Source organism: Arvicanthis niloticus, chromosome 2 (genome assembly GCF_011762505.2).
Source record: "Arvicanthis niloticus isolate mArvNil1 chromosome 2, mArvNil1.pat.X, whole genome shotgun sequence".
In the NCBI taxonomy this organism is placed as follows: Eukaryota; Metazoa; Chordata; class Mammalia; order Rodentia; family Muridae; genus Arvicanthis; species Arvicanthis niloticus.
Genome location: NC_047659.1, coordinates 132,119,376 through 132,135,007, shown reverse-complemented (window position 1 = coordinate 132,135,007; position 15,632 = coordinate 132,119,376). Strand labels below are relative to the sequence as shown.

The 15,632-nt window shown below is 46.4% G+C and overlaps 1 protein-coding gene across 1 annotated transcript; it reads right to left on the bottom strand.

The window, feature by feature from the left end:
* Window positions 1-143: 143 nt before the first annotated feature.
* Window positions 144-3,610, bottom strand: Srsf6 (serine and arginine rich splicing factor 6). The gene is made up of 6 exons (XM_034494400.2): window positions 3,337-3,610; window positions 2,988-3,136; window positions 1,595-1,719; window positions 1,282-1,490; window positions 1,045-1,128; window positions 144-947 (listed from the first exon to the last, which is right to left on the bottom strand). Exons 1-6 carry the CDS (start codon window positions 3,441-3,443, stop codon window positions 602-604), a joined length of 1,020 nt encoding a protein of 339 aa, XP_034350291.1. The 5' UTR covers window positions 3,444-3,610; the 3' UTR covers window positions 144-601.
* Window positions 3,611-15,632: the final 12,022 nt, after the last annotated feature.

The following is a 15,632-nucleotide window of genomic DNA, read 5'->3' as shown; positions in this document are numbered from 1 at the left end:
GGTTAGCCAAACTGAATAATTTATTGCTGGTCTGAGGCTTGCCTTGTTTTACACTCATGTAGAATTTACACTGTCTCCACAAATGGCAGGTATCAACAAACACTTAAAGGGCCTTAGTAGTGACCTAGTCAATAAGGCAATCATCTTGGTAGCAAACTTTTATTTAAATCTTACATAACTCAAGCTTTATAAAAAGCCAACATAATTGAAAATTTGGGTTCTCCCTCTTAAGCCTGCAGTATCCAAAGCTTGAACAGTTAATTTAAAAATAAGCAAAACAAAAACAACAGAACCCTGCAGCAGACCCTGCTGCAATACTTTTAAAAAAAATCTAAATGAGCTTAATCTTTACAAAAGTTATTTTAGCTCAAAGGCTACAAAATCAAAATTATCTTAATTCTACAAAGAAGGGAGAGGGCTTCATACCACCATTTTAGAACCTCATCTTTTTCTCATTAAATTTGGCCACAAATCAAATTCCTGTGTTCCCTTTTCAGGAAATCCTCTTGAAGAAGAGGCCGAGTACAAACTCGTAAGAGTAACTGCCTAAGCAAGTAGGAAAGTGTTCCGTTATAGTGTGCAAAGAACGTAGAGTTCAGGGTTAATCTCTGGAACTTGATCTGGACCTTGAACGAGATCTAGAACGGGACCTTGAAGCTCTTTTTGGCGGAGGGGACATGGAACGAGCCTTTGAGGGTGGAGCAGGCAGAGGCGAATGGGATCGAGATTGGCTCCGGGATCTGGACTTTGACTTTATATCTCCTTTTCCATTTTCTTTGGGGGACCGAGAACGTGACCTACTTCGTGACTTCCCATACTTATCCTTAGATCTGCTTCTTGAGTGTGAATGGGAACCCCGATCAGACTTGGGCTTAGATTTGCTCTTTGATCTGGATTTCCTGCCTTTTGAGCGGGATCGGGATCGACCTTTGCTCCGAGACCTAGATCTGTACAAGAAAAGCCAGATTTCTTTCAGTATCTTGTCAGAAAACACCTGTACTCCAACAAGTGATACAATAAGACACCCAACACCGCATTATTTACCGGGAGCGGCTTTTTGAGATACTTCGAGATCTACTGCGGCTGCTTCTGCGACTCCTACTCCGAGATCTTCTTCTAGACCGTGATCTACACACAAGAGACAGTGACGATTTAATCTTTTCAAGAATGTGTTTTAACTACTCAGCTATGGCTGGAATATCTGCTTACTACAACCAAGCAACACTATAAATACAATTGGGCAACAACTGAAAATTATAAGCCTCCCCCAGTCCCTGTTACCTGGATCTACTTCCAGAGTAAGAGCGCCTATGGCTTGTTCGTGGCTTATCTTCAATAAGCCTAATATTTCTGCCATTTATTTCTGTGCCATCCAGTTTATCCAAAGCACGCTTCATGTCAGAGTAGGATCTAAATTCAATCACACCCTCGTTTGTTCGTTCTTTGTGAGCATCTGCGTAAGTCACTTCTCCTGCTTGCCGCATGAAATCCTAAAACAGTTAAAGACTGATAAGCCCCAGAATTCTAAAGCAAGATCATACAGCACTAACTCTTAAGGAAACTGCCCTCTGTCTGTCAGACCCCAGGTACATACCTTTAAGTCTTGCCAACTGCAACGACTAGACAGATTTTCTACAATAAGCCTGTACTCTGTACGAACAGGTGGTCCATATTTGTCTCTGCCAGAAGTTCTCCGACTGCTGTATCCACCTCCACCACCTTTATCACATGGAGGGAGTAATTAGATGCGTTGCAATGACAGGGATGCATTTTTTTTTGAAAGTTAGTACAAACATAGCAACGTTTATTACTGGAGTAGGACTTTGCTATTATACTGCTAAACCCTCGATACATTTGTGATTTGCCACAAATTAAATTAAGGGCAAGTCAAATAGACTAAATCCAACTAAACCTCTCCTACAATCTGTTAGAGAGTGACTGCTCCTTTATTCAATTTACCTCGCTAAGTTTTATTTTACAGAACATTGTAAAATATAAAACTTAACTGATTACATGCATTTCTACATTTTACAAAAATGTTTACTAATTACACTAAGTACTTACATCACAGTGTGAGGTTTTTGGTGGTGGTTTGGCCACAAAACACGCAAGGTAACAGTCACCTAGTTCAGATTAACCAGTTTTGTCTAACCCTTGGAATCCTCACCATCACCCTGCGTCTAATGGCAAAAGGCTGCTGTCGTCATGGCTTCCGGTAAGGTCAGCCAAAGGGTCATAGGGCAAGGGTCACACAATGTATGGAAAAGCCAAGGCCAATCAGGAAAGGCAGTCATCTTAGCCTCAGTGGACACAGCCTCAGCCCCATTGGTCACTTTCAAATTGAAACATCAAGGACTTGTTAAAAAGTTTGAATTCAACATGCAACAATTTCAACATTAAACATTTCACATAACCAAAATCCCCCCAACCCCCTCCCAGTAACATGCCCCAACTAGTTCATATACAGCATAAAGCTTATTTAGATTTACTTTGTGGTACTATGCCACATTACTTAAGTTTAAAATGGCATTTCTTTGCCCCCACCCTCCCATCTCCTAAGACTTAGGCTCCAAGCTCCTCCCCTTTCTCCGCCCCCTGCCCCACCTCCACCCCAGCCTCCCTCGAAACTTCCTCATGCTAGCTAAAAAAGCACTGACAGATAAAGATAAGCAAGGGGGAATACTACAAATACAGCCAGCCCTCGCTTTCAAAGGCAGAACCCACGTCAGTGCCAATGAGGGCCAACTGAAGCCACTCCTTCCAAACTTAAGTCAACTGGCCACCCGACCCAATCCCCGCGCTCCGGTGTCCCACGGCTATCCGGGCATGCGTGGAGGTAGAGGGGCCCAGGAACACCCAGGGCCGACAACCCCCGGCCTCCGCGCCTGCCCGGGCTGGGGAGGTCCCACCCTGCCCACCCCAGTGACTGCACCCGCCCCCCCCCCCCCAGGTACCCAGGACGCGGAGCGCGCGGGGGTAGGACTCACTGCGGCTTCCGTAGCTGTAGCCATCGCGGTCGCGGCGCGGTCCCCGGGCGTGCTCTACGATCACGCGCTCGCCGCACAGCTCCTTGCTGTTCAGCTCGTAAACGGCGTCGTCCGCATCACGGGAGTCCTCGAACTCCACGAACCCGTACCTGCGGAGGGGCGGAGCGCGAGCCGCGCACCGGCGGGCGTGTCGTTAGACGGCGCCGCGCGCTCCCGCGACCTCCCCCCGCGCGCGCTCGAGGCGCCGCCGCCATTTTAGAGGCCCTGCCACGCGGCGCCGCGGCCTTGGCCGACTCGGTCCTTGGGGGCTCTCTCCGCCGCGGGGCGCGGCCTCCCAGCTCCGACTCACCCATTTTTGAGGTCGATTTCGAGGAGGCGGCCGTAGCCGCTGAAAAAGCGCTGGATGTCCTTCTCGCGGACGTTGTAGCTCAGGCGTCCTATGTAGACGCGCGGCATGGCCGTGGTGGGTGTTCTCCCGGAGGCTAGCTGAGGTGCGGCGGGCCGCGGGGCAGGGCTGCGGTGCGGGTGCGGGGACGGCGAAGGCCCGAACACGCGCCTCACACCGCAGCTGCGGCCGAGTCAGCCACACAATGGTGCGCGCGCGCGCGCTGGCCTACGCTATAAGTCCGGGGGCGGGGCGCGGCGCGGCGCGTGACGTCGGCGCGCAGCACGTTCTCTCCCGCGCCGCGGTCTACTCCAGAGGGGCTGGGGCGGCTGCAGCGCGTGCAGGGGCTGGTGCGAGCGGATCGCGGCTTCCGTGATCTCCCCTGGCGCTCTGCACCCATCTCCGTACACAGCCAAGACTGGGACCTTGGACTAGTGCCTATTAATAAACCGTTCTTGTGCCCAGGCACGCGGAGAAAGGATCCTATTTCTCATTGGTTGTCCGGGCTGTCAGTCTAGGCCATCTTGGTCTCGGATTGGCCTACTAAGAAAAAGAGGTTGCACTTTCCTTTCAGCGGGTCGCTCGCGCTGCTTTCGATGGGTACACGCTCTTGGGAGTCTTACGGTTCCTTAGTTTCTCAGCGGCCCGGGATCTGCCCCCCGAGGTTTAATGACCTGCAGGGGAGGTGCTGTACCGGGTTTCGGTGGCATCCGTCACTCCGCTCCGAGCTCTGACAGCTCTGAATCCCGCGCTCGCCAAGGCTGTTCACAAAGGGAGCATGGTTGGGCACCATGCACCAACAGGCGGGTGCTTGGAGCTTGGATTCAGACCTGGTGATCCTCCAAGACCCCCGAGTCCCTTTCCTGCCCATACTCTCCTTAACCTAGTTGGCTCAGAAGGCAAAGTATTTATGAAGCAGAAATACACACTTAGGAGTTTATAGGGGTGACATCTAACGCTGTAGAGTTAGATAAAATACAGCCCCCCCTGCCTCGGAATAAAATTAATTATTGGGAGTACTCTTGCCTTGGGAGTACTCAGAAGTTAAGTATGGCGAAGATTTGGCTAGAGAGGGAAGGAAACTGAAAGGAGAGCATGGTGTGATAGAAGCTGGGAGAAAAGACTGTCACTGAGCTAGTACCTGCTCTTGAGGCATTTGTTTTCTGCCCAGAATCTGGGCAGCCTCGGGCTTTTCAGTTACGACGGGAAGGGGCCATTCTGTCCTCTGGGGCAGACCAGCAATGTTGATAGTAGCCAACGTGGAGATGAGTTAATAGTACTGTGTGGAGGGGAGAGAACTTCCTTAAGTTAGAAATATAAAAATTATAGGTAGACAGCTTTAAAAATATTCGTGGAACACAGAATGAGTTCAACACATAACAATTTCCTTTTATTAAATTGTCAGTTTCTAAAAGTTTGTTAAAATTTGTGAGTGGTGAGAAGCAGGTGCTTGCTGCCAAGCCTGAGGACCCAAGTTTGATTCTAGGGACTCACACGGTAGAAGGAAAAACAACAAAAACAATTCTTGCAAGTTGTCCTCTGACCTCATGCATGCTATATCTTCAATAAATAAATAACTAAATGTGATGATAACACATTTTAAAATTATTCATAACAGTAAACACATCTGGATTCCACACGAGAAGAGAAAGCCAGTATTTGTCCTTCTCCTATTACTATATTTTTTCCCCTCTTCCTCTACCTTTGCTCTATTCACATAGTTCTCTTTCTACTTTCATGTTCTACACATACAAACACACACGCACACTCACAAACACACATGTAAATATAAGAAAAGCCATGAGAGCATTTATCTTTCAAAGTACCTAGTTGGATCAGCAGCACTGTGGGGAGTCTGGTTGCTGACCTAACTTGGTACTTTGTAAGAGCAACATAACGGTGAAATGGCAAGTGTACAGCATAAAAACTTATCTTGTGCGTGTGTGTGTGTGTGTGTGTGTGTGTGTGTGTGTGTGTGTGCATGCGAGCTGGGAGAGGGGAAAGCCAGATAAGCCAGGTACAGTAGCCAAGGCCTGACATCTCAGCACTTGGGAGCTGAGGTAGGATTGCTGTGGGTTCTAGATCAGTGTTGGCTAAGATTGAGACATTGTCTTAAAAACAAGGAAGAGAGGGGTCAGCTGGGAACTGCTTGCTTCTGAAGCTTGACCCCTTCCTGTGGAATGACACCTGAGAGGTGACCCTTGGCCTCCACACTTGATGGACATGTACACAAGTACACACATATGTATACTTTTGCACACATACACCAAAACAAAAATATCCAAATAAAAATCGGGTGGATGGAGCCTTGTTACTCTGTTTCCCATTTCTGCAGCCTTTGGACAGCCTAGTTTGGAACTCCAGAGCCTCCATAATGATGGGAGCCAGTTCTTACCGGTACCCTCACCACATCTCCCCACACTGCTTCTGTTACTGTGTGAAATCCCAGCTAACACAGCCACCTCAGAATACTTGTGTGGAATGCAGCAGAGACTGCTCTGGGCAGAACTGGAAAGTGTCCATTCATGACAGAGGAAGACTCATCAGTCAGATCTCTGATGCTTGTCTGTGGGAGATTTGTGTAAGCATTGACAAGTCAGTCCAAACCCTTGTTTTAAATCATCTGAGCCAGATGTGGCGGTGTGTGCCTTCAGTGCCAGTAGGATCAGGCTACTTAGCAAAGTCCTGGGGATATGGTTCAGTGGTTAGGAGCACATACTAATCTTGCAGAAGACCTGAGCTTGGTACCTAGAATGAAAGCCAAATGTCTCACAAATACCTAGAACTTTACCTCCAGGGTGCATCCAATGCCTCTGGCTTTTGTGGACCTCTACACACACAAGTACATACCTCTAAACACATACACACTTTTAGTTAAAAATACATATATTTTAAAAAAAAATCTCCAAATTGCTTCAGAACTTAGGAGGCAGAGGTAGGGGGATCTCTGTGAGTTCAAGGCCAGCCTGGGCTACATACTGTCTCAAACAAATATCCCTGGATAAAATAAAACTTTCAAAACATTTGCATGAGATCCATTTAGAGTTGGGCTCTCAGTCTCCACATTGCTGGCTTCTGGGTCAGATCATTTTTTGTCGTGGTGTGCTATGGGACACTCAGCAGCCTCTCAGAGCTCCACCCATTTAAATGCCATTCAGTCCCATATCCAGTGTGACTGGAAAGAAAAACAAAACAAAACAAAACAAAACAAAACAAAACAAAACAAAACAAAACACCTCTCAAGCCTTCAGATAGTGGCAGCTGCTGCTGAGGGACCCTGTAGTAGAATCACTTTAAGCTTATCCTTGACTAGCTTACAAATGAATGAGACTCAGACTATGATTATTTTATTGGCTTTGACGATTACTGGGGGGAGGGGGGCCACCCCTGATCTGCTCTTTTGACTGCAAGCCTGGCTACCTCCCCAGCCATGTGCCCCAGATACTTGTTGTTTCTCCTGGCCATGTGCGCATGGTTCCTCTCCCCTCATGGCGGCTTCTTTTCTTCTGTTCTTCCTTCTTCTCCCCTGGTCTCTCCTCCTCTAACCAGGTCACTCCAAACCCACCTACCTCTAATCCCTCCAGTAACTGGTGATAGCCAATTTTATTTAATTTCTATTTTTTATTTTTATTTTTTTAATTTTATTTACAACTATTGTTGTAAATCAAGGAACAAGGTTTGCACAACAAAAGCTTGTAAACAGGAGAAGTCACTCATAGGCCTTCAGCTATAGAATTTAGCATCATTATACACAGCAATAGAGCAAATCTCAACAGACAGAATTGCCTCTTTTGAGAACTGGCCCTTATGTGAGAGGACTGGCCCTGCACCCTTTGTGTTTGTATGGTTAAGGGTTAACCAGAGTTTTCACTGAGATGTTACTAGACATTGAGGTTGTCGCCCCTAAGAGCAGGCATATGTTGAACCAGCTAAATATTTGATGTTATCTGAGTGATATGCCAAGGATATTTAATGGTTACAGTGTAAACAAACAATTGTTGTCATACTAAACACACAAATCTGGACCTACAGTACCCAAGCCCATCCTTGGAAATATGCTTCTAGTATCAACTTGTAAACAAATTCTGTGCTACACAGGAAAGTGTGAGGGACTAGAGAGACAAGTCTGTGTATTGTTATAAGGTGGCAAAAACTCCCAAGAGGATGTGCTGCAGACCAGACCTGAGCATCGTGTTCTGAGGATTAGATTAATGTTTTCTATACAATTTGTCTGATTCTGGGGACTGAACCCATATGTGGTGGTTTGAATATACTTGGCCCAGGGAGTGGCACTATTAGGAGGTATGGCCTTGTTGGAAGAGGCGTGTCACTGTGAGGGTGGACTTTCAGACCTTAGCTGCCTGAAGACGGTCCGTTCCTAGCTTCCTTTGGATGAAGACGTTGAACTCTGAGTTCTTCCAGCGCCACGCCTGACTAGAGACTGCTGTGCTTCCTGTCATGATGATAGTGGACTGCACCGCTGACCCTGTGAGCCAGCCCCAGTTAAATGTTGTCCTTTATAAGCGTTGCCTTGGTCATGGTGTCTCTTCACAGCAATGGAAACCCTAAGACACAATACCAGGCAAATGCTCTTCCACCAAGATCTACACTCAGCATCAACTCCTTTGTACAGTTTTTTTTTCCTTCCCAAGACAGGGTATTTCCATGTAGCCTTCATTAACCCTTGAACTCACTCTGTAAGAGCTTCTTCGAACGCAGAGATCCACGTGCCTCTGCCTCCTGAGTGCTCCACCATCACAACTCTCTTCAGATTGCATAAATCTTTCCCCCTTTACTATGTATACTTCTTAAGGCACTATAACAAAGTAACAGCAATTCAGTGGCTTAAAACCTCACAAATGAGCCAGGCAGTGGTGGCACACGCCTTTAATCCTAGCACTTGGGAGGCAGAAGCAGGTGGATTTCGGAGTTCTAGCCTGGTCTATAGAGTGAGTTCCAGGACAGCCAGGGCTACACAGAGAAACCCTGTCACAAACAAACAAACAAACAAACATCACAAATGTGTCATCTTCAGGTATGAAGGTCAGAAGTCTCCATGGTTTCCTGGGGGAGGGGGGGAACAAACAAAGGAGACGGTAAGACCTTGTCTTCTGGAGACCCCAGGGAGAGAATCTATTACTTTCTCCTTCTCCAGTGTGTAGAGTTATTTGCATCCCCAGGCTGCTGCCATTTTCAAAGTCATTAACTTGGTGGGATCTGTTCCATGAATCACTCAGACTCCAATTCCAATGTGTCCATTGCCACATATCCCTGTCTGAGCCAGTTATCTTCCTGCTTCTCTGTAGACCCTGACATTGGACTCATCTGCGTTAATCAGGACAAGCTCCCTACTTCAAGATGCCTAAGCTAAAAGGCCTCGCTCTTCAGAATAACTTTTGCTATGGAGGGTGACATTCCCACATTCTAGGGATTAGGATGTAGGGATCTTTAAGGGAGGGAACATTCTGCTTACCATGGAAACTCTGAAATTGAGTCAAATTCAGGAGAAAAAATAACCCTAGGGAATTGTGGTTGAGAAGGTAGTAAAACCAGGGGCTGGAGAGATGGCTCAGAGGTTAAGAGCACTGTTTGCTCTTGCAGACTTCCCGAGTTCAATTCCCAGCAACCACATGGTAGCTTACAACCACTTATAATGATATCTGGTGCCCTCTTCTGACCTGCAGGTATATGTGCAGGCAGAACGCTGTTTACATAAAAAAAATAATAATAAAAAAGAAGGTAGAAAAACAACAGGACAATCAAGAATGAGTGTCAGAGCCAGGCAGTGGTGGAGCACACCTTTAATCCCAGCACTTGGGAGGCAGAGGCAGGTGGATTTCTGAGTTTGAGGCCAGCCTGGTCTACAGAGTGAGTTCTAGGACTACACGGAGAAACCCTATCTCGACCCACTCCCCCCCACCCCCCAAAAAAAGAATGAGTGTCAGAGAAGGTAGAGATCGAAAGGATTTCAAGGAACTACATTCATAAACCTTTCACTCAGCAACCTCACACCTAAAAATCTATGTGTCAAGTAAAGAGTCTGCCTATGCTTGGTCCAGCTCTGGAATATTCTCCATTAAAGAGAACACAGTTCATTCATTTACCAACTGGGGATTGTGTGAACTATTTTCAGCTCGGAGGATTCAGTTGTGCACATGTCCCTGCAAAGTAGGGCCTCAGCCCAACTGGCCCTCTATTTATTTTGTAAATAAAGCTTTATTGGCATGCAACTACATCCATTCACTTACATAGCTTCTGTGATGGCTATTCCTGGTTGTCAACTTGACTACATCTGGAATGAATTACAATCCAGAAATGGAGGGCACATCTGTGATCCAGATCTTGAGACTGGAAGACACAGGCTTCTGACCTGGATCTTGACTTGGGATGATACATGCTTTTGATCTAGATTTTGAGGCTGGGTGGCCATGAAAAACTTAGGCCCAGGCAAGGTAGTACACACCTTTAATCCTAGGTAGCTGAGGCAAGCTGAGTTCAAGGCCAGACTGGCACAGATAAAGTTCCAAATCCAGGCATGGTGGTATACACACTTAACCTTCTGCTGGAGGCCTGTATAAGGACATTGAAAGGAGAAGACTCACTCTTCTTCACCTGCTTGCACTTACTTGCCAGCACATCTGTTGGAACCCACTTCTTGAGGATTCCAGCTTATACAGAAGACCAGCTGAAACAACCAGCCTCCTGGGACTGAGCAACTACTCGATTCTTGGACTTCCCGTTCACAGCTGCCCATTGTTGGGTTAGTTGGACTGCAGACTGTAAGTCATTTCAATAAATTCCCTAAATATATAGAGACATTCCATAAGTTCTGAGACTCTAGAGAGCTCTAACCAATACAGCTTGTCTCAAGATGTAAAAATAACAGTAGTTATTGTACTGATGAGTTGCTACAAAGATGGTCTGATCTGAAAAAACTTAAAAACGTTATTTAATTAAACTAATCAATTTGGGACCAGGATCTCAATATGTAGCCCTGGCTGGCTTGGAACTTGCTGTGCAGATCAGGCTAACTTTAGAGCTCCACCTGCCTCTGTTTCCCAGTTGCTGGAAATAAAGGTGTGTGTATCACCAAGTCCCACTTTATTGTTATTTTTTTAAAGATTTCTTTTTTAAAGTGTGTGTGTGTGTATCTTTGTCTGTGTGTGTCTCTGTCTTCTATGTGTGTATCTCTCTCTCTCTCTCTCTCTCTCTCTCTCTCTCTCTCTTTCTCTCTCTCTCTCTGTGTGTGTGTTTTGCATATGCATTGGGGGCATGCAACTTCCTCAGGGTCTTGAGCATGCTAGACAAGCACTCTACTCGGCCCCTGACTACTTTTTAACAGTAGCTGGGCAGCTCCTATATAGCCACATCCCATTGGTCTCCCAGCCTCCCTTTCCTGCCTTATTCTATCAGCTTTTCTTTTGAATGTGTCAAACATACATACACCCATAGCCCCCTTTCACTGAACAGCTCTCTGTTTCTGGAACATTCTTTCTTATGGCCTGCTCCCTGGCCGCCTACTTTCTGCTCCAAGTTAACCAGAGGAACCTCTTCCACCCATGTGTGCTCCCTGCACTCTGCATCCCCCCAACCCGGACCATGCCCTTCCCCCACCACATGCTGTGTATTCTCTTCTGTTTTCTTCTTCTTCCTTGGGGAGCTTCTCAGTGCCTTCACAAGCAGTGACTGTTTTCTTTTTCTGTTCCCAGGACCAGTAGAAGAGTGCGGAGGCACCCTGTGAGTTCTCAGTGAGTGGGACGCCATTCTGGGCTTGTTCAGAACCCAGGACGTGGGGATCTGTAGAAGAGTTTCACATGTTCGTGGGTTCCTTGGCATATAGAAGTGGGGGGAGATTTCCCAGCTTCTGTCTGTGGTTACCTGTTGCTGCTGCCCGGACTCATTGCAAGCATCATCCTGGAAGGAGCAGAAAGGGTTTGCAGGAATAGCCTCTCTCCACCCCTTTTCCTTCCATCAAAACACACATGAACAGAAAATTCATGTTTGGTGAAGAAGCCGTGGAACACCCAGACATCATTTCTGAGAGTGTATGTTTTTCAGTCACTTTGGAAAAGTGCACCTAATGCCTTCTGCTACTACAATCTGGGAGTGACCATGCCATGGGCCAAGCCATTCTACACCCGACAGAAATAAGTTCACAGGCTTGCAAGGGAAAGTACTGGGGATACCGAACTGCATTATGGGTAAACTCCCCTCACGCTAGAAACCACGCAGATGTCATCCTCCACCCACCATACAATGGAGGATTGAACTGCTGAATATTCACACAAGGACATGAAACCTGCCAGACCGATCAGGGTGCTGGAGGTGGGGAAGCCCCTTCGCCTTGGTGGAGGAGGGGCTAGAGGAGGCCTGGAGGGCTTCTGGGATCCTGGTCGAGGCTGAATGAGCTGAGTGCTGATTACACAAGTCAGTTCTGCTCATGGACATCCGTTACTTGGTCTTATGATCTAAGCATTTTGCATTGTGTGTGTGTGTGTTTAATGGAAAACTTAAAAAATATGTAATCTCAAAAAAAAGTTGCAGTCTGGATGTGGTAGCTAGTGCCTATGATCCCAACTCTTAGGAGACTGAGTCAGGATCATCCCAGGAGTTTGAGACCAGCCTGGACTACACAGTGAGTTTCAGGCAGCTTAGACTCAGAGTAAAACTGTTAGGAACAAAACAAAACCAAAAACCTAAACGATCACAATTACTTGTGTTGCAGGTCTTTGGGTTGTTCTGGGGACCAAATCTTATTGGCGGCGTTTCTTTATAGTGTCTGCGATCACTTCACTAATGTCAATTTACCTGAATCAAACATTTGGTTTCCTTTTCTATTTCCAGACACGAATACTGGCTCTGAACACGTGCCTTTGTCGCCACCAAGTGGCTATATATGTGACTGCAGTGGTAGAGAAATTAACAGGGTTTCAAGGAAACTCTGAGTCACAAAGAAGTAGGCTTCAGGCATGAGAATAACTTTGGGCTAGGACAGGGAAGTAGGCTCAGACATTTTGGTCATCCCGATAAGCCCTTAGAAACAGTGGTCATGGTTGACTTTGTTTATTGCCCTGCTTGTTCTTTGACTATTTGTGTTTATTGTTTTGCTTGCTCCTTGACTATTTGCGTCTATTTTATTGCTAGTTCCTCAATCTAGAACTGACCTTAATACTTGCATGTAATTAAAATGGTATAAAAGCAAAAAGGAGGAGGGGGGATGGGATGGGAGTTTCTGGGTGGGGAAATGGGGAAAGGGGATAACATCTGAAACGTAAATAAATAAAATATCCAATAATAATAATAATAAAAAAGAAAGTTCTGAAGTTCTGAAATGGAAGTCAGATCTCATAGTACCTGAGGAGTCCACGCCATTACTGGAAAGCTCATTTTCCCATCTTTCATCGTAAATTATTCTTTTTGCAAATAAAGTACTGCCTCCAGTTGTGACCTCTGTGGGTTCTTGTGTGCCCTAAGCTGTGCAAATAAAATACCACATCTGTTTCCCATAAATAAACCTTCCAGATGTTTGGGGTCAGCATTCTGACCCTCTTTTAAATACCCTTTCATACTCACTGTCCTCCAATTATTTCTCCTATGATAAGATCTTAAGTCCATTTGTCACCTTGGCTGCTATCACTGATGCATGGCATCTCCGATGTGATCCTCAGACCTCAACTCCCCTACACCATGTGACTGCATTCGCCGTAGCTAAATTGTCCACCACTCTGAGCCACTAACCAGTGTAGGTGGAGGCTGGTGTCAAATTCTTCACTTGGTCCAACATTTGTTCAGTGACCCAAACAGGGATCAAGATGTCCTCAGAGTGGCTGACTGTAGCCCAGAAGCTTCTTTTTTAGAAGTTAAGCTGATTAGGTGGCAGGGTTAGAAGCAGGAACTTGTGGGTAGTAGACTCAGGAATGTTGTTCAGGTTCGGGGATATCAAGTTGACAGAGAGGCTGAAGAAGAAAATCTTTGTTGGTCACTTATTCAGGGAAGACCAGGAAGGCATGAGAGAAATGAGAACACTCTAATCAAAAGTGGCTTAAGGGAGGAAAGGGTTAATTTCACCTTAAGGGTTACAGTTCATCATTGAGGGAAATCAAGGCAAGAATGCAAAAGAGGCTTCCTTGCCTTCCCATACGACATTATTTCTTAGTGTGTGTGTGTGTGTGTGTGTGTGTGTGTGTGTGTGTGTGTCTGTCTGTCTGTCTGTCCATTCTCTGTGTGTTGGAAAGTCAGAGGACAACTCTCAGGAATCAGATCTTTCCTTCCACCATGTGGATTCCAGGGATGGAACTCAAGTCACCAGGCCTGGCTAAAAGTCTTCCTCCACTCTGAGCCATATCTCTGGTTCCCACGTTATTCTGATCCAGGAACCGTCTTCACAGCTAAGGAAGGCCCAGTGGAGGATGCTGCTTGCTAGCTGGTATGCAGACTCATGCCTGGCTAGTTTCTTATACAATTCAGGGCTACCTACGCAGGGTGTTTCCCACAGTGGGCTGGGCCCTACTAAATTTATTAACCGTTAAGACAACCTCCCACAGACATATCCCCTGGGCAGTTCCTCAACTGAGACTCCCTTCTCAGATGAGTCTAGGCTGTGTCAAGTTGACAGGTAAAGCTAACCAGGCCAGGGGGCAGCCGCATGCTGTCTGCACCATCCTGTCTTCTTAGCACTCATTTCAAAGCCTTTTCCCAAGGTTATAAAAGTAGTAAGTAATTGCCGGACACAGGACACTCTCCGGTGGAGCTGCCTAGGTCGGGCAGGGAGCTCTGGGGATGCGACTTGCTTGATTTACCGCCCTTACTGGGGTAGTTTTCCTGGTAACGGAGCTGCTATTGAATCACACATGGTCTTGCAAGCAAGCCTTCACCTATGCTTCTGTAAGTAAACTAAGCTAGATCTGGGTAGAGTTGTTTCTTTGGTTAGCCATTGGTGCTCTGTCTGGGGCAAATAGACATTTCTCATGTCTCCTGTGAGAAATCTCTCAACAACACGTGATGAATAAATCTTGTGAGAGCTTGCACTGATGGGCTAGCAAGGATGGATGGACCTGGGAAGATTTCATTTCTCTCTTTGGGTGGGGTTGGGGGGTGGGAAGGAAACGTCTCTTCCTTTTTATTCTCTTCTGGTGACAGCGTGGATATAATAGGGAATGTTTACTGAAGGAAGATAGCAACATGTGACATTGGAAGAGGATCGTTCTGGAGTCCGAATTTACTCCCGGTGCCCTCGATCTGTCCTCTGGGCTTAATAATAAGACTTACTGTGTAAGGTGGTACAGGCATTCATAGAGATCACGGTTAAAGAGAACACATGCTGAGAAATACTTTCTGAAGAGAAGCATGAGTCAATTCACTTTCTTCTGTGATTGTTTAACCCAATGGCCTTTAAACCATGGTTTCTCCTCACAGAAGGCCATTTCTTATCTCCTCCAATCTGCACAGGCAGCTCTCTCAGACCCCCCTGGGAAGAGGTAGGGGAGGGCATCAGGAGAAGTGTATAAAGAGGGTAAGGGGGCAGTTACGCTCCCTGTTCTGAATTCAGGGCCAGGCTGACAGTAACTGCAAATAATCAGCCATTGCCCCAAGGGTTCCAAGTTGGCTGTAAAGAATTAATGGCCAGGAAAGCTGTCTGCCAATTGTTTTTCCACCCATGGTGCAGGGATTACAGACATTCAGTAGAGCCCATCTAAGAGCCAGGCTGGCTCCTGGTTCTGGCTGGCAATCACCCAGAAGACATTCATCTCTGGAGAGTGCTGGGAGTCAGGATCCCTCCTGTTAGGGTATGCTCAGAGCCCATGTGTGTGCAGGTCTCCATGTTTCTCAAATAAAGCTGACTGGGTTGGTCACTCTTTAGTCGTCCATCAGAGAGACCAGATCCCCTGTCCTGGTCTGACTCCTCCAACACTCCCCTGGCTTCAGTATTATTTGGGGCTACAGAATAGATGCAGCAAGAGCATCAGTGGTAGCAGTGAAGTTACAAGGGTGACAATAGTCACCAAAATTTCAGGGATAGCAATCACCAATGCAGATGGCTCAGCTAAGAAGGCTTTGGATTTTTCACCAGCTTAGAAGATGTACTCAGATTGCTAGACCCTCAACCTAGAACTGACCTTATTACATGCATGTAATCAAAATGGTATAAAAGCATAAAGGAAGAGGGGTATATGACAGGGGGTTCTAGGGAGGGGAAATGGGATGACATCTGTATTGTAAATAAATAAAATATCCAATAATAATAATAATAATAATAATAA

Coding starts and splice junctions, on each gene's coding strand:
- Srsf6 (XM_034494400.2), bottom strand. CDS start 3,443: ATGCCGCGCGTCTACATAGGACGCCTGAGCTACAACGTCCGCGAGAAG. Junction 3,137..3,336: donor GAAATCGACCTCAAAAATGG/GTGAGTCGGAGC, acceptor GCCCCTCCGCAG/GTACGGGTTCGTGGAGTTCG. Junction 1,720..2,987: donor CTACAGCTACGGAAGCCGCA/GTGAGTCCTACC, acceptor CATGTGATAAAG/GTGGTGGAGGTGGATACAGC.